Source organism: Marmota marmota, unplaced genomic scaffold (assembly GCF_001458135.2).
Source record: "Marmota marmota marmota unplaced genomic scaffold, marMar, whole genome shotgun sequence".
Lineage (NCBI taxonomy): Eukaryota > Metazoa > Chordata > Mammalia > Rodentia > Sciuridae > Marmota > Marmota marmota.
Genome location: NW_026000261.1, coordinates 4,994,392 through 5,017,143, shown reverse-complemented (window position 1 = coordinate 5,017,143; position 22,752 = coordinate 4,994,392). Strand labels below are relative to the sequence as shown.

Below are 22,752 nucleotides of genomic sequence, written 5' to 3'. Positions count from 1 at the left end.
CCCTGGGTTCGATCCTCAGCACCACATAAAAATAAATAAAGTATTGTGTCCAACTACAACTAAAAATATATAGAAAGACAGCAGAGCTACTGTGAATAAAATGTCCTCTGTGAAATAATTCTAATAAGTAACCTCATGGCATCTTCTCTTATAAATGCTTTTAAGTTGCAATCATGTGCTACATGTAATATATAGAATGATAAATAGCATCCTTATTTCTTTTCTTCAGGCTATTTCTTTTTCTCATCTATCTTATTTTCAAAATTAGTGTATATACCAAAGTGAATCTCACTATTGTGTCATCCATAAGAAATTAATTTTTAAAAATAACTGGGTAAGTGGCAGAAAGATCAATAGAGGGAAGAGAGCATGGGGTGGGGGTAGGGGAGGAAGGAAAGGTAAGAAAGGTCTGAATTAGAACAAGATATACTCCATACTTATACAATTATGTCAAAATGGATTCTACTGTCATGTATAACTAAAAAGAACCAATAATCAGTGTACATATATTTAGGTTTCTTCATGTTAGCAAATCCAATTAGAATATATAAATAATTTATCTATTTAAAGCCTCCCATAAGAATTGAGTATTCCACTCATTTATTAAATGACAACTGATTTGGTTACAAACTAAGCAATGAGTAAAAATTTCCTTAATTGTAATGCATTTTGCTGTCATATATAACAAATTAAAATTTTTAAAAAATTCCTTGATTTAAAATTATAAATAGATGACAATATACAACTACTTCTCACTTTAGAAGTAATTCACTAAAAATGAGAGTAAATCATTTTGCAAATCATTTTATTTTATTTTCCTATGACTTACATTTTCAGAGATGCTTTATTCTTAACTTTTTGCTTCCTTTATACAGGCTGTGTTTCCCAACACTTTCTTTAATTACTTTACCAACCTTGTAAACAAATACTTCAGTACACTGAAAGAAAATGACTTGCTTATCCAAACACTATTTTCATCTATGCCCAAACCCCCACAGTTACTTAGGGGATGCAAAGATGTGAAAAATTTAGCATACATCCTCAAGGGACTAGCAACCTAAATAGGGAAGACAATCATGCGAGAAACTAACTAGGCAAGATAAAACAAGGGCTATAAGCAGAAGGACCAGCAATGTTTTATGAACATACAAAGAAAAAGAAGCAATAACTCTGGGCAGTGTGAGGAAATTCCTCAGCAAGTCTTTTAGGAAACAGAAGAAATAATCTGTAGTGTAAAAGTGTAAAGCCATGAATATTTACTCATTGATTTTCTCTGAAAAGTTTTAGTTTCCTTTCTGGAAGATTTTCTTAGTCTTGAACTTAAAGTGGTTATATAAAGCAACAGAACAGCAGCAATCAATCAATTTTAATACTCAAATACTCAGAATTTTGGCTCTTCCATGCCCTATCACTCTTTCCTTACACTTCCTTAGCCTACCAAAGACACTTAAACACATTGTTTAACCTGGGTGTGGCGGCACATGCCTGTGATCCCAGAGGCTCAGGAAGCTGAGGCAGGAGGACTCTGACTTCAAAGCCAGCTTCAATAACTTACCCAAGGCCCTAAGCAACTCAGCAAGACCGTGTCTCTAAATGAAATATTAAGAAGGGCTGGGGATGTGGCTCAGTGATTAAAGACCTCTGGATTCAATCCCTGGTATCAAAAAAAAATTGTTTAGTCTCACTTGAAAGACTAAAAGTATTATAAATTTCTAGGCTACATTTCCAGCTATTTGCTAGTTTTTCTTCCTCTGCATCATTAATTTGCCATGTTGCCATGATCAAGTATATGAGAATGAAATATATGAAATGACAACTTCTTGCCCTGGTAAAATTCTTTGAAATCCTATTAAGAAAGATGTGGCATGGACAATGTCCCAACTAACACTGCTATTAATTTTATTCTAATTAACAGGCAATATGTGAATTAAAAATTGAAAGGTGTTTTCATTGTCAAATTTAAAAATACCTATCCCTAACAACAAGCTTCCAAATAATATTATTTGTTTCAGATAACAAAGCTTTTAAATAGACCAGGGGCAAAAGCAGGAGATATTCAATAATGCCTATGTCTCTAATACTAAATAGTTTTTATTACTGTTTATTTCAAAGTTTGAAAAGACAATGCATCCATAAAATACTTGTATAGATTTTTTAAAAATCTCCTTCGCCTTTCTAATAATCAGATTCCCAAATCTCAGCTATAGCAAGACACAATCTGGATTATTTTTCTGTCTTCTTAAAAATTGAACTATTCTAAGAAACATGTATATAAAACACAAATAGCCTATGACCACATATATGCAATTCCTTCCTGAAATTCCTTTTATTTCTATGAGAAAATGTCAGTCATGGATGTATTTGTCCTCTTATATATGGAATGATTTCTTATTTTATGGGAAGTTGCCCCAAGAACGTAAAATAAAACCAAGGCAGTATATTTGGTGTCAATTACTTAGAAATTTGGAATTTGTTTCCTTAATTTCTAACAGATAGACTAACTTCTTATGCTCTGAATGATGACTCCCTTTGACCAGTTATAGACAAGAGCAGAGTCAGGACTTTTATCCACAGGACCCCTTGAGGTAAAATTTCCCCCTGTCCTCCAATAATCATGGTGCATTTCAGAGAGTTGGGCCTGCCTAGAACTCGAGGGCCAAACTAGTGTTCCATTTAAATTTGCTGGTGTTAAATGCAAATGTATTTGAAAGAAATCAAAGTTTGGGTATGTGCATGCAGAGATTATAAATTCTGATGGACTGAGAAGACAGATGTGAAGAGAAAATGTACATTAAGAACACAGTGCCTCTAGAGTATAAAAGAAAAGAGAATCAAGGAGAATTTGAGTGAGACTAGAATTAATGGGCTGGGGTAGGTTTAAGGGAAATTTTGGAAAACTGAGTTAAGAAACTGAGTCTCCAAATAATGAAAAGTCTTACTTAATTTTTTTCCTGTGAGCTGAGACTAGGAGATCCAGTTGAGTTAATGAAGAAAACATCTATAAGAATCTTTCATAGTAAATGGGGAGTGACATTGCTAGAGAGAAGCAGTATAGCACAGTGATTGGTAATACAGATTTTGGAGTTTGATAGATTCCAGTTCAAATTCAGGTTCTGTATTGTATTAGCTGTCATTGATCAAATTACTTAACCTCTCTAAGCCCCAGTTTTCCTAATGATACTATAAGTGAAATGTTCATGTGGTTGTTGAAAAGATCAAATGAGGTAACTTATATAAAGTATTTAGGGCAGGTAAAGAACACAAAAAAATAGAAGTTTTTATTATGGTTTGGATATAATAACCAGTAGTATGTTGGAGGTATGTTTGAAAAAAAGGGAAATACAAGAATAAATTTAGGTTTGCTTTGAGTTTCTATAATACATTCTGTTACTCCTATAGTTTCAATTGAAAAGCTCTAAGGGTATTCTTCATTTTATGGAAATATGCCATCTTGATACAAGGTATCTTAAGAATTATTTTTCACATTATGAAATGATAATTTTATCACAGGGTTCCTTGACACTATATGTTTCTTTTTTTACATTTATTTATTTATTTATTCTAATTAGGTATATATGACAGCAGAATGCATTTCAATTCATTGTATACAACTGCAGCACAACTTTTCATATCTCTGGTTATACACAATATAGTGTCACACCTTATGTGTGACACATGTACCTAGAATAATGATGACCATTTCATTCCACCATGTTTCCTGCCCCCATGCTCCCTTTTTAACATAAAACTAAAATAAATAAATTCACATACTTTATGTATATTTTCTATTTTGGAAATTTTAGTGACAGGAGATCTATGTTCTAACCCTACTTCCACTTCTTCTGTGTCATAAAGTATCTAACTGAAATATCTGGTACCAGCTCTATCTTGAAATCTCTAGGCTCTATGGCTCAATCAACTCCAGAAGTCCAAGGTAGGCAGGAAAAGAAGTTGTGATGGCAGTAGCTTCAAAGGTTTCACTAATAAGGGGTCAGTTAAAATTGTTATGGGTGGGTGGATGGAAGTCAATTGTAAAGCTGTATATCTTACCACTCTTGAAGTTCTAAAGACTCAGACATTACTCAGGGTAAATTTAACCACTCCTGGTTAATGAGGTTTTCCATAAAGAATGAAGCAACAAATACAGACAATCTTACCTTCTGGCATTTCAACTAACACTATGTGGTAACTTGAGCTATAGTAGTTAAGTTTCCAAGTCAATGGGGATATTCAGATAGAAACTAGATGATCATTTCTTGGGAGATTTTAAGACTGATTAAAATATCTGATTGGGGTTGGGCGAGATTACTTCTAAGGATCTCTTTCAATTCTATAGTTCTATGGCAAACACCAATTCACATCGTGCTTTTTCAATCACATATAGCTTCTATAACAAGAAATCAACATTATATTAATCTGCTTTCTAAAGTGTCCTGTATAAGAATTCCCTGTCCCCTGGCTCAGTCTAATTCCAACTGGCCTTAAATCACCCCTCTAACTATTAATCAACATCAGCAATTCTTATTGGCTCAAGTATACTGGCAGCAGAGAAAGGTGACAGAATTAACAGCATACAGAAAGGAAAGAGAACAGAAATGGCTATCAGGATCAAGTAAAGTTGCTATGAAGCAATGAGACTAGTTTTTGTTTATCTGCTTTGAAGTAGCTTGGTAAACTACTGCTGAGGGTAATTTCAAAAGAGAGACAAACATATAAAACTAATAATTATAACCCAGTGTGTTATGTATTAAAATAGAGGCCCATAAAAAGTTCTGTGGGAACACAGAGACTGGCCAGTTTTGCTGAGGAGGGTTAAGAAAATTTCATAGAGGAAGTAACAAGCAAGCTGAGTCTTGAAGTATGAGTAGGAGCTGACTGGGTAGAAATGGGGTGAGGCATGATTGGCAGAAAAAAGTGTTCAAAGTCAGAGAGACATGAAAGAATATTTTTAGGAAGTGGTGAGTAATAATTGTGAGGTTAGGACCTCAGAGGAGGCCATGCTTAAAAAGGATAGGCTTTCCTCTATGTTGATGGGAAGTAATAATAGCTCCTTTAAGCAGGAGAGTGACATAGATTTGTGTCAACAAAGATAACTCTGGTGACTGGTATAAAATAGTTTTGAGGGGAAGCAGGTAAATTGGCAAGCCAGAATGAGAATTCAGACTAAGTGACATTGAGGATGGAGAAGAAAGGATGGATTCAAAAGATATTTGGAAGATAAAACCGACAGAAAATATTGCCTGCCTGACAGCATTACACTCAATGATCAGTTTTATGTATGTGTGGATTTTTCAACAGATTACATAAACACAAAAGATATGGTGACAGATTGTGGGGTGACCGATTTATTTTCTGACGATGCTCGTTTCTTCTCATATTATGAAAATCCCTGTTAACCTACATGTGTCCAAGAGAAAAAGAACAACTGGAATTGCTAGATATTTATTTCAAATTTCATTTATTGGCTTTGCTCACTGCTTAATTCCTTTCTGAAGTAGAAATAAGGAGCATGTGCCAATACTTTTACATATGTCTCTTAATCCTCACAACAAACCTACCATGTTGATATTATACTCATTTTACAGATGAGGAAACCAGTCATTGGTAGAAATCCATTCCCTTTTCTAAGGTATCAAAGCTAAGAATTAAGGGAACCAGCATTTAAACCCAGGTATGGGTGACTTTAAAGCCCATACTCTTTCAACAACCTCACACTGCTCTTAAAAACAAACATAGAAAAAGGTTTTAAATAAAATTAAAAAGCAAATATTATTATTTTAAGAATGGCTGCATCATTATAATATTCTCATATATTTTAATAAAAACCTGAAGGGAGGTAGGGAGCCAAGGTATATGTACATCTGAGAAAAGATTGTTCTAGGTAGAGAAAATAGCATGTGCAAAGGCCCTGATAATGGACCATACTTGGTGTGTTAAAACAAAAACAAAGAATCAGTCATGGCTAAGGCCAAGTGAATGAAGGGAAGTGAGAGTGGGAAGTTAAGAAAGAGGCAGAGGCAAAGCAAAACATAGTGGCAATGTGGAATATTAACTTTTCTCCAAGTGAAATACAGGTCTTGTAATGACTTTGGCTTTTGCTTTAGGCAAGAAAGGCAGATATATAGAAGGGCTTGTGTCAGATATAAGGATTAACACCAACTGAGGAGTTTATCATGCCAATGAGTATGTTTATGCCCATGTTTATGCTCACTAATGTGGTAAGTGTGCTACTCTGAGCAAAAATGAAACCTATGAAATGCAAGATGCAACAGCATGGGAGGGCACATATACTTGGACAATAGATACACACCTTAGTGAGCTGATATATGAGGCTCAGGAAATATCTCAATTCATAATAGATGAGAACTTTAAAATGAAATCTTTTAAAAATGTGCTTTCAAAAAGATCAATTACATTTTATAACATATATTTACAAATCTGTGAATTTAACATAGTCATCCTTTTGCCACTGAAATATTTAAGATCTGCTTAAGCTGAAATCTAGTATTATCTTAGATGACTCCCATTCCTAGCCACAACTTTATTAGAGACAGAAACTCAGGAAAGAGGGAGTAATGAATTATTTTTTTTTCAGGTTGCTTTGAGGCCGGGTTTCCAAGCAGAAATCGCTTTTGTCCATAGCATTTTCAGGACTATTAAAGTCCAACCTGCATTCTCAGTTCTACCGCCATCCAAAGAGCTTTTTAAAAAATATGTTTTAGTTATACATGGACCAATACCTTTATTTTGTTTATTCATTTTCAAGTGGTGCTGAGGATCAAGCCCAGTGCCTTACATGTGAAAGGCAAGTGCTCGGCCACTGAGCCACAACCCCAGTCCCCAAAGAGCATTTTTTTTTTAACCCCCAATGTTACATTGTTTCTCTACAGAGGGCACTTGAAAATAAATTAAAATTTTTAAATATTCTTGTTTTTCTTGTAGATTCAAAGCAATTATTATTACAACTATTGTTAACTATTCATGAGCTAGCTAAGTTTGGGGCACTCCAAATGCAGCATGCTTCATATGCCGAGTTGGTGCTGAAGCTTATATCTGGTACTGAATCATCCACTTATTCTGTCTGAGCCCTGCTGTATAAATTGCCTGGGGTCCAGGGTGAAGTCTAAGATGTGGAGCAAAACAAAGTGAATTGGTCCAAACGGGGATTGAACTCATGACCTCATTAGCAGTATAAGTCTAACCAGCAGTATATAGTTGTTTACTGCTTTTCATATGTAACACAGCTCCACTCATTTCAAAGGCTTAGACTACTTCTCCAGACCTAGGTAGGCAAATTAATCCCCCTTTACAGGGGCAACAAAAGGTCATGTTAGAAGAACTGCTTAGGTTAAAAGCAGCCTGAAGAAATTAAAAAGAGATTCTCTTTCCTGCCAACCCTAGTGAAGTGGCTACAGTTGGAACCTTTTAAATCAGCTTTGTGGAACATAGAAAGCAGTCCTGAAGATAGCTGTGCCTAGCAGCAGGAAGTTGAGTTCTGGGCAGTCCATTTAATTAAAGCTTCTGAAGAATTTATTTTATGGCCTTTTCTAATTTTCTCTTTTAACACTAGAAAGGATACAAGCTAGCATTTCAATGTAGAAATTAAAAAACAAGGGTTAAAAATGGGGCCAATAACATGGTAATCTAATTTATATGATGAGCCTATAGTTTAATGTAAATATTTTTAGGATAATGTGAGTTGAAATAAGATTGTATGAGCCATAAAAGTGAGTTTTCTAAACATAAGACCAATTGTAACTATACTTCATAAATCTAAATATATTTTCTTTTACTTTTAGATTTTAAACATACTAAAAAGTTCACTGCTTATTTGATATCAATAATAACTGCATTGTTCTCAACAGAGGAGATTAAATAGTTTTCCATCTTTAAAAATTCCTAGCACTTATAAAATCTTTATTCTAATTGAAAATATTAAAAATCTACCATTTGTCCAAGTTTATTTTGTTAACCTGTGGTGTGTGTATGTGTGTCTATGTGTATGTGTGTATGAAGTTTCTTTTGTTAACAATAAGCAGCTCAGATAATGCAACTCTTTAGGACAAGATTTTTATATGGAATATTTGCTCTTTATTTAAAAAGTGAGACAGTATAAAATAAACCCAGAAGTTGTTTCTATGAAAAATAAATTTATGATGTAAAGTAAAGGGCCAACAGTAAATAGTTAGCCTTTATAGAACACCAAATTATTATCAGTAATGAAAAGGAAATTTTTTCCAAATATTACTACTTTTAATATACACATGAGGTACTTTAAAGTTTGAGAGAAGGACAAAGATCATAGAGACAGGCTTATTTTCTTTTACCCTTTAAGGAAATATTTTCAAAAGTATTTTCTCATGCTCATAAAACCATAACTAAAAATTTAACATTAAATTGCTGCACAAAAATCTCAACATTCAATTATTTTAAAATACTCAAATTACTAGTAACATTGTCGCCTCGAAGTGGTAAAAGCATATTATTTGTGTGATATTCTAGACAGGAATAATCGCCTTGAGCTCACATTGGTATAACCACTTTATTTTTCCAGAACACTTTAAGATAAAAATCTTTTCTCTTGTTCATTGAAGTCCTAAGGACTCAACTGCTTTAGAAACTTATGAATAGACACAATATTTATCATGCAGATGTTCAGACAAAAATAAATATATTTTAATGTCTACAATATAATTTTAGGCCACATATAATAATTTAATATATTATTTGTGTTCTAATTTAGCTTTACCATTTCAGAGTTACATCTGAAGAAATGAAGACTATCTGAAACAATGATTCTCAGAAAAGGAGATAGACATGAGTTTCATTGTACTGAAGCAAAACGTGAATTCACATTATTTAGACAAGAGGAAAGTAGATCTAAACCATTAACTTTTTAATTTTCTTCATTCTTCAAGCATCAGGGCTATAATCCAACTTGGTTCTAGGTACTATTTGGTGGGTTGTGTGTGTGTGCACATGCACACCCATTTTCAAGAGTCTTATTTTAGAGGACTTTTTCCATTATAAGCTCACTTTCTCCTCTCAGAATCTCCCACTTCTCATACATAATTACTTCTGATAATAATTTAAACACACTTTTGCATTTTGATTTTTTTAACCACGTAGATAAAAACAATTTTGGATTTTACATGCAGTGAACAATGGATGGATTGATGAAATAATTCTGTAAATTGCTTTAAATACATTCCAGTTTTTATTACAGAAAAAGCGTAGTTGTATTCATCTAGTATCATCTCCTTTGCCTTTTAGGCAAAAATCACATTCTACCTACGACTATAATTATTTATGTAACTTCTTTTCTCTCTTACTATATTATTAACTCCTGAGGCAAAATGTAGACAAGATTTGCAGGATGCACTGTTTAAACATGATTAAAGGGGGGAAATAGCAGCCTCCTCAGAGCAAAGAGTTTTGTAAAGTTCATAGACACATGTAAGAATAGGGTTAATTTCTTGTACTTTACCCCCTCCTGATTAAATTCAATAGCCCTGACACTGGGGGTAAAAAACATGTTCAGCTTCCCTCACACCTTTTTATAGATGGTCTTTTATACTTTTTTGTCCAACGACATTGTGCCTGTGGCTCTTAATCAAAGCAGCAGGGACATTTCAACTGGAGACTCTGAAGATCTGAAAGAAGTGATAAGGAATAAGAATCTGATACACTCACTACACTTAATTTTTGGGCAGTAAGTGCTATATGAATTCAGACAATTCTCTATAATTCAAGTGCCACTACCCATACTGGGAAAGGTTCTTGCTCTTTAGTTTCCCCTTCCACATTCTGCTGGCCATTTTTTGGCTACCTCTTGGCAAATTAATACAGTCTTGGGATAATGAAGGAGTGCATTAACCTAGAAGCTAAAATGAAGACTCCCAATTTCTCCAAATAAATAGCTTCACTATGCTTTCCTATGGATAATGTGAAGTAAATAGCTTACAAAAATACAGGTTCCAATTACACCTTAAATTAAATGCTTACAAAATCTGACATATATTTAATTAGTTATTTGGTAATCAATAAACAAACTATAAAATTAGATATAAATTTTTAGGACTCAGGCCATCCTCCTTTTTCTAAAAAGGCAACAAAATGTAGGTTTTAGACTAAGCTAGACTAAGCACTGTGTTTCAAATACATCTAAATTATTTTCCCCAAAAGCATACTTTAGCCAGAAGTCCTGCCAGAGACACTTGCCAAAAATAGTCTAACCTTAACATCTCTAAATGAGCTTCCATGACAATAATGTACAGTCAGAAGTGACTCATGTACAGCTTTTCTTTTTATAAGAAAAATTGATCTGGGTGATGCTACCAAAGGACTAATATTTTATGAGGAGGGGGACTTGCTTAATATAATTACTCATAATGAGCCAAGTGTAGTTACTTTAAAAAATGAAGAACAAGAATTATCACATAATAGCTTACTCCAATGGGAGAAATATAATCATGCTGCTTACAATGGTTTTTAAACACACAATGCTCTAGAAAAAGGTCAGAGTACACCACCAAAATATAGAAGCAATTTTGGTTTACAATGCTTCTAGTCACCCAGAAGTGCCCAGCCCATCTAAGACCTTTAGTTATTTTCAGTATCTTAAATAATCCAGCAGAAGTAAACATTTGTAAAGTGCGACACACATATAAAAACACCCCACTCACTTACACACTCACACAGAACAAAACAAAGCAAACACATCAGCCTTTATGTGGTTACCCTGTTCCCTAGAAAGGACTAAACCTCCATTGCTAATTTCTCAGAATTAAGCAGCACAAAAGTAGCATAGTTCAGAATCAAGCTCCAGACGCTGCTAGCACCTGCATAATTATTTCACTGCCAAGAGGTCTAAATATGACAAAGTAAATGAGAAGTCAGGAAAGACAGACTTTTAAGTATGGTGACAGACCACATTCGTGTTTTCACTAAATAATAACACATCTATTAATCAGTTTTGTATTCTAGAAAACTTACTACCAACTTGAATTTACATGAAGAAACACATCTGTAGTCTGTGGTACAACTTCTGAGCCCAATGTTTAAGGAATCTTCCTCGACTGATATGTTTGTATTTATCTCTATTAATCATAACTCTCTTCTGTATATGTTTTATAAGTACTAAAAGAAGAAAAATCTCTCTGCTTTCTAACATGTAAAAGCCATAAATATAAGTAAATACAAGAAATATTGGTAAATAATATATTGTTCTTAACTGACACAAAGAATATTTGCACTTTGAAGTCTTGAGATCTGCTAAACACCTTAATTTGTATACTGTCATCAACTTTTATGGGCAAATTATTTAAATTATTTAATCTCAGTTTCTTCATTTTAAAATTGTGGCTATAAATATCTAAGAATTGTGAGGACTGTACATATAAAGCTCCTCAGCAATGTCTAATATATAATAAATTCTTAATAAATGGTAGCCGCTAATAATAGTCATAACAATAACATGTAGAAAATAAGCACACTGTTAGACTAAAAACAGGAAATTGAAACTTCTTAAATTAATTCTATAGTTTGTGACTCTAAAATGAACCCAGGAAAAAAAGATTAATTGCATTTTATAAGACTTATTTTCTTTTTTCATCAATTCCAAATAATTTGATTCTTAATATGTTAATCAAATAACATTATGCTAAACAAAACTGAATAGTAAAACCAGGAATGTGCGTGTATACACACACACACACACACACATACACACACACACCCCTCTTTAATGTGCTATATACTATTTGAGGAAGTTATATAGAAACATGAGAAAAAAGTTGGAAAGTAAACAGGAAGAGCCACAGACTAAAATAAAAATAACAAGGTATACAAATGTAGGCAAATGTCCAAGTCTGATTATCCAAACAATTCATTTAGATCCTATTATTGTCAGAAAAATACATTGCAATTCTTCTGGTAATACCCTTAGTGATAAATTAAAAATTGCAGAAAAGTTGGATATTCTCATCCCTCCGTATCAATGGAGACAAAATAATTTATTTTCCTTAAAACCAAGTTGCTACCAGCTACTACTACTGAAGATTTCTAAAGTGGATAATATTTAGGGCTAGGGATGGGGCTCAATGGTTAAGAGCCCCTGGGTTCAATTCCTAGTACCAATAAGTAAATAAATAAATAAAGTAGATAATATTTGATAAGGAATTTCTACCACAATCTCACTAGAAAACACAAAGGGTCTCGGTCTCTCTCTCTCTCTCACACACACACACACACACACACACACACATATATTTTTACTACCCAGATATAAACTGAAATTCAAGTTTCATAACAGACTTGTATTTCCAAAAAGGTGTTCCTTTAAACATTAATGGCATAAGACACTGGAATGAGAGGATAAAAGGGGTTCTGTAGTCAAAAAAGCTGTAGTCTAGAAAATGCTTCATTCTATATCTATTAGAGATTCAAAACACTCTCATTACTTTGTCCTTGTGTTAAAATAAAAGTTTCTGGGAAATCCTACAATGAGTAGAACTGTTTACATTTTTTAATTAGTGTTTCCCAAACTTACTTGGCCTCAGAATTCTCTTTTTTCAGGCAATACCAAGGAACCAGTGTGCCTCATTTCAACTTATTTTTGGGAAACGTGCAATAAATTGCCTGTGATTATTTATTAAACATGTCATTTCATGTGCACCTGTCCCAAAAAGGTAGTCACTGGCAGAATTTACTTAAATCTCAAAATGAGCCTATTGTATTTCATGTAAAAAATAAAAAACTGACATAAATAGGCTAACATTTGCACTCTCTAACAAGTTGTAGTTATTTCTAGGATGCATATTTTGAAGCCTTATAGGCTATATGCTATTTACTCAAATACAAACACTCAGTTTCTAATACCTGTGAAAAGCTAAAACCAAATATGACCCTCTAAACCAATGCTTTTTTTTCCCTGGACTTCACTGTAAGTCCACTGAAAAAATCTTGCAGCTGTGAGCTACTGTGCACCTTAAAATATGAGAATATTAAGTTAAAGTGCCTCATTAGGAGTTTGCATTTATACAATTCTACAGTAAAATAATGAATGTCCACACATTAATCTTGAAGCAAAGTTGTAATTATTTCATTCCTTCAAGATCCCCCTAATGCCCTTATTAAGTATGTAAAACAAAATGCTATGATTATTACTTCACCTATGGAGGTTAAGCAACTTGCCCCAAGTACCAACAGTTAGCAAGGACCAGTTTTTTGTTGGATAGACACTGTGCATATTACAACTATAGAAATGGTGTCATATAATTGTCCTGAAAAATGAACAAAAACAGGAAATTCCTTTACTAATAGCTTATTATTTAAGGAATTTTCTTCTTTTGAAATAATTTTGGAACACAATTTGCTAGAAATCTAAATTTGAACAAATAAATCAGATGGCATGCTAGATAGCTTTTTGTGAGATCAAACATTAAGAACAAAGTTTTAACAACTGTATGGAGGCTCTCATTACTTTGTCCTTGTGTTAGATGAAACAAAATAAACAAACTACAATTAATCCAGGGTAATTGTAGTTTAAAGTGTGAATGTGAATGATTATCTGCCAGGCTGGGGCATTATATATTTTCTAGGTTCTCCCTTCAAAGTCAAAAATACATAAAAGTATACAAAATGTGTAAGATAAAAGAGGCATTAACTATTTTTTAAAAGCTTAAAAGGAAAGAAACAATGAATGACTTAGTACAGAAATAATATTTTTGGTAACCCGTGGATATTTGGTGATTGATTTTCAAGTTATAAAAAATGAGCTGGCCATTGTGAGGAGTTCAAAGTATCTATGGCATAATACATGTAACTACAGTATTTTATAATATGATAATATATATCAACAACATTTTATAAGAGAAGGTAATTGGTCAAAGAGGAGGAAAAACCTGACATGAAAGGAGTCAAGAATGTTGACAGTTCAGTAAGGAAAAGGAGTTAAAATATCAGGCTCAAGTTCCATAAGATTTTTTTTTTAATGCAGAAGCAGAGGTAACAAAAATTGGTCTTCACCTGGTAAGTGTGTACTCCCTGAGTCCTGAATGCAAATTCATGGCAGAAAAAGTACCTATGCATCCACGCAATCTTTTGTCTCGACCAATCTTCCATGTTACAAACAGTGGGCTGTAATGGAAGATAAAAATAGGGTAAATCAATCAATTCAACTCAAGCAAGTATTTATTGAGTATTTAGCATACACTAGGTTAGGTGCCCAAAAGACAGGCCCTCAAAGAACTCAATAGTACTATATTTAGCAAAACTGTACATTTTATTGAGTGTGTCCTATATGATAGGTACCATAGTAAATGTTTTAGCCAACTATTTATGTTAATCCTCATCAATTACTCTAGGAGACTGATACATCCCTATTACAGATGAGGTAGTCCCACAGCTGATATATAATAAATTAGTTTTTCAAACCTGGGCAACATCAATTATAGAGCCTTAACTCTATGTGATGGATGACTGATTCCTCATTTAAACCTCAAGTTACTGTTGATACATATCTCCAATTTGGAAAATCAGGGAGGAAATCAATAACCTCAATACTTCAATAAACATTTTCTGACAATATAGGGGCTATATATGTACTATAAAGAGGTTATGAAAGATACATGGATGCCTAAAGGTCTTTGCTCTCCAGGAGCCAGTACAGGAGGCAGGCATGTTCAGAGCTAACTAATAATATAAGGCAAAAGGAAACAATTACTATAAACCATATACAAAATTCCACAAGTCAAGCCACTAGTGTACAAAAAAATTCATCAAATTTGATAATTCTGTTTGGCCTAGAAAAATCAGTAGAGTTCAGAGAGGCAAAGGGCAACAGCAAACATTAAACTACTACTCATAAATTAGAAATTTTACTTTAATTTTTATATAAACATATTGCCTATAAGTACAATCTATCAAGTATCAAAGAGCAAAGTGGCAATTATAATAAAATGGCCTGGGCCTGGGCCTGGGGCTCAGTGGTAGTGCACTTGCCTGGCATGTGTGAGGCACTGGGTTCAATTCTCAGCACCGCATATAAATAAGTAAAACAAAGGTCTATCAACAACTAAAAAATAAAACATTCTTTTTAAAAAAATGGCCTAAGTATAATGTGGTTTCAAATGAAATTTAACACAGTGTATGTTTGGATTCTGCAGTAAACCATGACAGACTCAATTAATGGTCAAATCCAAAAGCGAATGTGTTCTAATTAGAAGCCACTTTATATGTCAAGTTTTTTAAAAATATTTTTGTTTTATTTATTTTTATGTGGTGCTGAGTATCGAACCCAGAGCCTCACACGCGCTAGGTGAGTGCTCCACCACTGAGCCACAATCCCAGCCCCTATATGTTACATTTTATGAAATAAATTAATTTACATATTTTAGAACATTTCATAAAAAGATAAATATCCCAAGATGGGGATGATATGTACTAATATGCGTATTTACATTAAACTGGTATAATTTGCTACATTACTGTTTTCTAAGAATTTAAATTTTAGAGAGATATCCCATATCATGTTTCTTATAATACACTGGTGAGTTAAAGAAAATTATTTCTTTAAAACACTCCAGTCAGTCATCAGCAGTTAGAATAAAAAGATATTCCATTCAAGCATTTCAATCACCATCCTCAAACATGTGAATCATGCCATGTTCTGATAAACAGGCACAATGGTAGATAGGTTCCTAATTGAATAAAGTATATAAACATGGAAGCAATACTAAGAGTTGCCTTCTACCAACAGCCAAATGTCCAATAGCATGGAAAAGGATGACTAAAGTAAAACATCAAAGTTAGCATTCAAATAAGAGATAACCTATGGTAATGTTATGAAAATGAAAAGCAAAAAGTAAATGCCAGGTTTTCTACTTTCTATATTATAAGTACAAAATATAAATTTAGACAAGATTCTAATTAATGCTCCATTTGGAAACTCTTCTCTAGTGTTGATCAGAAGAATTAGATAGGATTACTTTCTCATCCATTCTTTTACATACTAGTATACTGATATGTACACATTATCTTTTTTTTTAATTTTTATTGTTGGTTGCTCAAAACATTACATAGTTCTTGATATATCATATTTCACACTTTGATTCAAGTGGGTTATGAACTCCCATTTTTACCCCGTATACAGATTGCAGAATCACATCAGTTACACATCCATTGATTTACATATTGCCATACTAGTGTCTGTTGTGTTCTGCTGCCTTTCCTATCCTCTGCTATCCCCCCTCCCCTCCCCTCCCCTCCCCTCTTCTCTCTCTACCCCGTCTACTGTCATTCATTTCTCCCCCTTGTATTATTTTTCCCTTTCCCCTCACTTCTTCTTGTATGTAATTTTGTATAACCCTGAGGGTCTCCTTCCATTTCCATGCAATTTCCCTTCTGTCTCCCTTTCCCTCCCACCTCTCATCCCTGTTTAATGTTAATCTTCTTCTCATGCTCTTCGTCCCTACTCTGTTCTTAGTTACTCTCCTTATATCAAAGAAGACATTTGGCATTTGTTTTTTAGGGATTGGCTAGCTTCACTTAGCATAATCTGCTCTAATGCCATCCATTTCCCTGCAAATTCTATGATTTTGTCATTTTTTAATGCAGAGTAATACTCCATTGTGTATAAATGCCACATTTTTTTTATCCATTCGTCTATTGAAGGGCATCTAGGTTGGTTCCACAGTCTTGCTATTGTGAATTGTGCTGCTATGAACATCGATGTAGCAGTGTCCCTGTAGCATGCTCTTTTTAGGTCTTTAGGGAATAGACCGAGAAGGGGAATAGCTGGGTCAAATGGTGGCTCCATTCCCAGCTTTCCAAGAAATCTCCATACTGCTTTCCAAATTGGCTGCACCAATTTGCAGTCCCACCAGCAATGTACAAGTGTACCCTTTTCCCCACATCCTCGCCAGCACTTGTTGTTGTTTGACTTCATAATGGCTGCCAATCTTACTGGAGTGAGATGGTATCTTAGGGTGGTTTTGATTTGCATTTCTCTGACTGCTAGAGATGGTGAGCATTTTTTCATGTACTTGTTGATTGATTGTATGTCCTCCTCTGAGAAGTGTCTGTTCAGGTCCTTGGCCCATTTGTTGATTGGGTTGTTTGTTCTCTTATTGTCTAATTTTTTGAGTTCTTTGTATACTCTGGATATTAGGGCTCTATCTGAAGTGTGAGGAGTAAAGATTTGTTCCCAGGGTGTAGGCTCCCTATTTACCTCTCTTATTGTTTCTTTTGCTGAGAAAAAACTTTTTAGTTTGAGTAAGTCCCATTTGTTGATTCTAGTTATTAACTTTTGTGCTATGGGTGTCCTATTGAGGAATTTGGAGCCCGACCCCACAGTATGTAGATCGTAGCCAACTTTTTCTTCTATCAGACGGCGTGTCTCTGATTTGATATCAAGCTCCTTGATCCATTTTGAATTAACTTTTGTGCATGGCGAGAGAAAGGGATTCAGTTTCATTTTGTTGCATATGGATTTCCAGTTTTCCCAGCACCATTTGTTGAAGATGCTATCCTTCCTCCATTGCATGCTTTTAGCCCCTTTATCAAATATAAGATAGTTGTAGTTTTGTGGATTGGTTTCTGTGTCCTCTATTCTGTACCATTGGTCCACCCGCCTGTTTTGGTACCAGTACCATGCTGTTTTTGTTACTATTGCTCTGTAGTATAGTTTGAAGTCTGGTATCGCTATACCGCCTGATTCACACTTCCTGCTTAGCATTGTTTTTGCTATTCTGGGTCTTTTATTTTTCCATATGAATTTCATGATTGCTTTCTCTATTTCTACAAGAAATGCCGTTGGGATTTTGATTGGCATTGCATTAAACCTATAGAGAACTTTTGGTAATATCGCCATTTTGATGATGTTAGTTCTGCCTATCCATGAACAGGGTATATTTTTCCATCTTCTAAGATCTTCTTCTATTTCTCTCTTTAGGGTTCTGTAGTTTTCATTGTATAAGTCTTTCACCTCTTTTGTTAGGTTGATTCCCAAGTATTTTATTTTTTTTGAAGATATTGTGAATGGAGTGGTTGTCCTCATTTCCATTTCAGAGGATTTGTCGCTGATATACAGGAATGCCTTTGATTTATGCGTGTTGATTTTATATCCTGCCACTTTGCTGAATTCATTTATTAGCTCTAATAGTTTCTTTGTAGACCCTTTTGGGTCTGCTAGGTATAGAATCATGTCGATGCAAATAGTGATAATTTAAGTTCTTCTTTTCCTATTTTTATGCCTTTAATTTCTTTCGTCTGTCTAATTGCTCTGGCCAGTGTACACATTATCTTAAAGTTGAATTTTACCTATTCATTTTGCACTTTCTAACTTGGTAGAGTCAACATCAGAAACAATTTTATGGATATTAAGATATCAATCCTCTCCCATCACAAAGATTATACATAGTATTTCTATGTAAGACAAGTCCTTCAAGAGCTTTTGCAGCCTCAGAATGAAGTGAATCAGACTCTAATATACATAATAACAGGTCTTTAAAATAGCAATGATGGCTTTCTTGATAACAGAACTATGTTATACAGTCTTTTCCTCAGTGACTTGAGAAACCTCTAAAAAATGTGAATTTATTTCCTATGATAACCACTAGAAATAAAAATATTTTATAAGTACTTTATCTTTCATTCTATTATTTATCCCACTAAATTTTATACATAAACATTCATACTATAATACAACCCTATATACCCAAAATGTAAAGGATAAGCAGAAAAAGTACACAAACTAAAGAATATACTGTACTATAAAATATGATGGAGGGTGTTCAAACATATGATAGGGGGAATTATATACAGTTTCCTATAATACCATGCTATCATTGATTTAACTTGGGGCATAAAAGAGCTACAGGGTAAATTGTATTTCTGCAAGGCAGCCTGGAGAGCAAAGACATTCCACAGTAAGTAAGTGCATGGGAATGTAAAAGTGCACAGTATATTCAGGTAACAAGAAGTTGTTTGACAGTCTTGCTAACTTGTTATGCTGTCTTTTATACTTAATACTCTTTGAATTTTAGGAGCTGTTGAGTATGTGTTGTTAAGAACCCTCTAAGTATATGCATAATAGTCTATACCCTACCTGTTCCTTGCCTGTCCCAGGCAACATCCACTTTTATAGTTGCAATTATGGGAAAATATCTGTGTCAAAGATAGATGAATTACTACTGAAACTCTCTATTATGTTTAGGACAGACACCTGAAGAGGGAAGAAATCAGATTTTAGTTGACATAATAAAACTATTACTCAATAATCTGGAACTCCGGTTTCTCATTTACAAATGCTCATCCAACATCTTTTATAAAAACACATACTTGGAACTAAAATTAACCAAAAGGTTTAAAAGCAACATTTAATGGGGTAAAGAACCCAGGAAGTTAAGAATTTTAAAGCAGACTGAAACAGAATAAACATCACTGAGCACAAGAGATTGCATCTTGTGTGTGATAACTACTTTGTACAGGGCAATGACTATAAGAACATTAAATATGTATTATCTAAAAATAGCAAAAAAAAATTCTTCATCCAACACACAGAAGAAAAATAGGTAATTTCATTCTTAAATGTGCTAATAAAACATGTATGAGTTCCTAAAAGGATGTAAGACACCAGCATAATCAGAAAAAAAAAAATCAAAGTAGAAAAAGGTTTTTAAGCCTGTTGAGAGGAACTGTTCAACGACAAGGAAATGAGGAAAATGGTTCATAGTAAAGAGAAGATTCAGTGTTTGGGGGAAATGCTTTTGCTATATGGTTTAAGGCCACCTACATACAATGAAAAATGTGGCATACTAGACAGGAGCACAAAATGAGATAATGGAAATGTTTATCTGAGGGTAACCAGACATAGATTTATAAGGAATTATCCTACTTCTGAACATTTTGTGCCATTATGTGCAGAGAAGCCTTTGAATGAAAGTGAATCCGTTTTTTCAAGTCTGTAGACAGGAACAGGAAGTAACCATCTAGATGAATCTTGTCAGCCAACTGGCAGCCAGTTTTGTCAGGTCAACAGTACCTCTCAGGGAAATTTAGATGCACGCAATCACAGAAAGTATAAAAAGCAACATAAATCTGCATAGGACACTCCCCAGTCCAAGTGCATGCCATTTCCAATGCTCTTCCTTCCAAGACTGTACTAGTGATACAAACCAAAACAGATCAGAAATATGTTTGTGGGCGTGGAGTGAAATTGAACAAGACCATGAAAAAGATATATTTACTTAATAATAATGTGCCTTAGGGGTTGGGGTTGTGGCACAGTGGTAGAGCACTTGTCTAGCATGTGTGAGGCCATGGGTTCGAGTCTCAGCACCACATATAAATAAAATAAAGGTCCATTTTCAACTAAAATAAATATATACTTAAATAATAATAATAATAATAATAATAATAATAATATAATAAGCCTTAAATCCTTTCTCTCCTGCCATACCAATGCAAAATTGGAAGTTAAAAAAAATAGTCTTAGATTACTGCAACCTCGCGCTCTAGCAATTTGCTTATATTCAGAGTTAGATTCTTTAGAATGAGATTTATAAGTAACATTAACAAAATAATATAGGAACCTACCAATACAGTAATAATTTACTAAAATAGGTATACTCAATTAGGTTATTTATATTAAAGGTAGATACAGGAAAATAAAGAAGCCCTACAGCTTGGTTCTTTTCTTCTAGTACCAAATAACAGTTGTTTCTCAATTGCACTTGGATTACTTAGCAAATTAGCACAAAAATATAAATATACTACTCATAACTTCTAACTACACTCAGAATCATAATTCTCCATGATCCAGAAGATTAAATAAAAATTGAAATGATGGTATCTTCTACCACCAGGTTAAAACCTTTCACTTACTATTTAAATAAAAATAAACGATATATTTCATTTCCACACCATATAATTTATAGGTTCAATTCACAGAAACATACAAAATACAGTTAAATCTTGTGGTAGTTAGCAAGAAGCTATATATTTCATTTCTAAACCATATAAGCTACAAATTCAATTCATAAACATAACTAATATGATTAAATGATGATGTATTCTTTCCACCATCAGGTTAAAATGCCAAACTATCTAATCTATAGGTTCAGTTCATAAAAACATAATAAATATGGTTAAATCTTACAGTTGTTATCAAGAAGACTATATATTTCATTTCTAAACCATATCAGCTACTAGTTCAATTCATAAAAACATACCTAATATGGTAAAATCTTATATTAGTCAGTCAGTCTAGCATAACAAAATACCATAGACTGGGGGGCTTAAATGCCAGAAATTTATTTTCTCATAGTTCTGGAGGCTATAAATACTAAGATCAGTGTTATAGCAGGGTTTGGATCCTGGTGAGGGCTCTCTCCCTGGCTTGTACAAAGACTCTGTCCTTACATGGCCTTTCCTGTGTGCATGTGGTAGAAGGGGGAATGTGGTGGTAAGGATGCTCGCCAGTGTCTTTTCTCATAAGGACACTAATCCTAGCAGATCAAGGCCCCACCTTTATAACTGTTCTGCCATATTTACTTCCTTTTAGGCCCCTATCTTCAAATACAGTCACACTGGGGATTAGTACTTGAACAAATGAATTTGAGGTATAGGACAAAATTCCATCTACTACAAATCCCTAAAATAATTTAGTACATAGTTTAAAGTTTACATGACAACATGTGTAACAAAGCCATTTGCTGAAAGAGCCTTTAAGAGAGGATCCATTTCCTTTTCATTTTACACGTGGAAAAAGAAAAGCAATCCAAGAAGACCAAGTAGAGTAATCAAGCTAGTTAGTGTTAGAATCTGGCAAGTTCTACAAATTTTACTACAGATTCAACTTGGTTTTCCCCTGATACAGAAAAAAGTTGTGAGTATTAAACCTAGCCATTATCTAAAAGACCAAATAATAGGAAAATCCTACAAATATTACAGTTACCATACAGATGAGTACAATAAGCTCTCCTCCTACTCCTCCTCCTCTCAGGAGGGCAGAGAGAAGAAAGATTTGCTGAAAAGATACCAAGGACAAACCAGAAATTCCGGATCTGTCTAGAAATGCGAGCCCCAATTTATAATTTACAATGTCCTACACTATTCCCATTAGAAGCTCAGAGCAAAACCTACCATTTTATCTTTGATGACTTGCCAACACCCTTTCTTACTCCCTCTCTCAGCCTTCTTGCTTCATTCTTCCTGTTACTAAGCCAGGCTTCATCAAACCCAGGTCTTCTATTATCTATAAATGTCCTCCAAATCAAAATTTCCACTTACATTGGTTATCATCTACTCAGCTAGGTATGGGATCTGATTGTTTGATTAAGTTATTCATATTATAGAATGAATGAAGCTTAACTCTTCCAGATAATTTGAAATCCAAATCAATAAGAAAAAAAATGGAAGGAGCTAATCTTGGGGAATCAGGGTGGAGAAGGTAAAGTTCAGATGCATTTGATGCTTTCTCATCACCAACATACTTTTACCACATATGAAGAAAATACACTCAAAAACCACTATAGCATTATATCACACTTCTTCCAACCTTTGTAAATATCCTATATCCCATGGGGCTCAGGAAACTGAGGAGACACTGCTTAGACAGCATGGATTAGTATAGAAGACCACAAATATCAGAAAGTGGGAATTAAGAATTACCATCTTTCAATACTTTTCCTCGCCCGTGTTCCCAGAAATTCAATCACAGTGGCATTAAACTCTTTTTTCTCCCCATTA

At 33.9% G+C, this 22,752-nt stretch overlaps 1 protein-coding gene across 1 annotated transcript in view; it reads right to left on the bottom strand.

Moving 5' to 3' along the window:
* Window positions 1-22,752, bottom strand: part of Ammecr1 (AMMECR nuclear protein 1) — a 123,611-nt gene that overhangs the window by 51,302 nt on the left and 49,557 nt on the right. The window contains exons 2-4 of the mRNA XM_048796865.1: window positions 14,029-14,139; window positions 9,630-9,653; window positions 8,750-8,765 (exon numbers count right to left, since the gene is read on the bottom strand). Coding sequence (XP_048652822.1) covers window positions 8,750-8,765; window positions 9,630-9,653; window positions 14,029-14,139 — 151 coding nt within the window. The remainder of the gene's footprint in view (window positions 1-8,749; window positions 8,766-9,629; window positions 9,654-14,028; window positions 14,140-22,752) is intronic.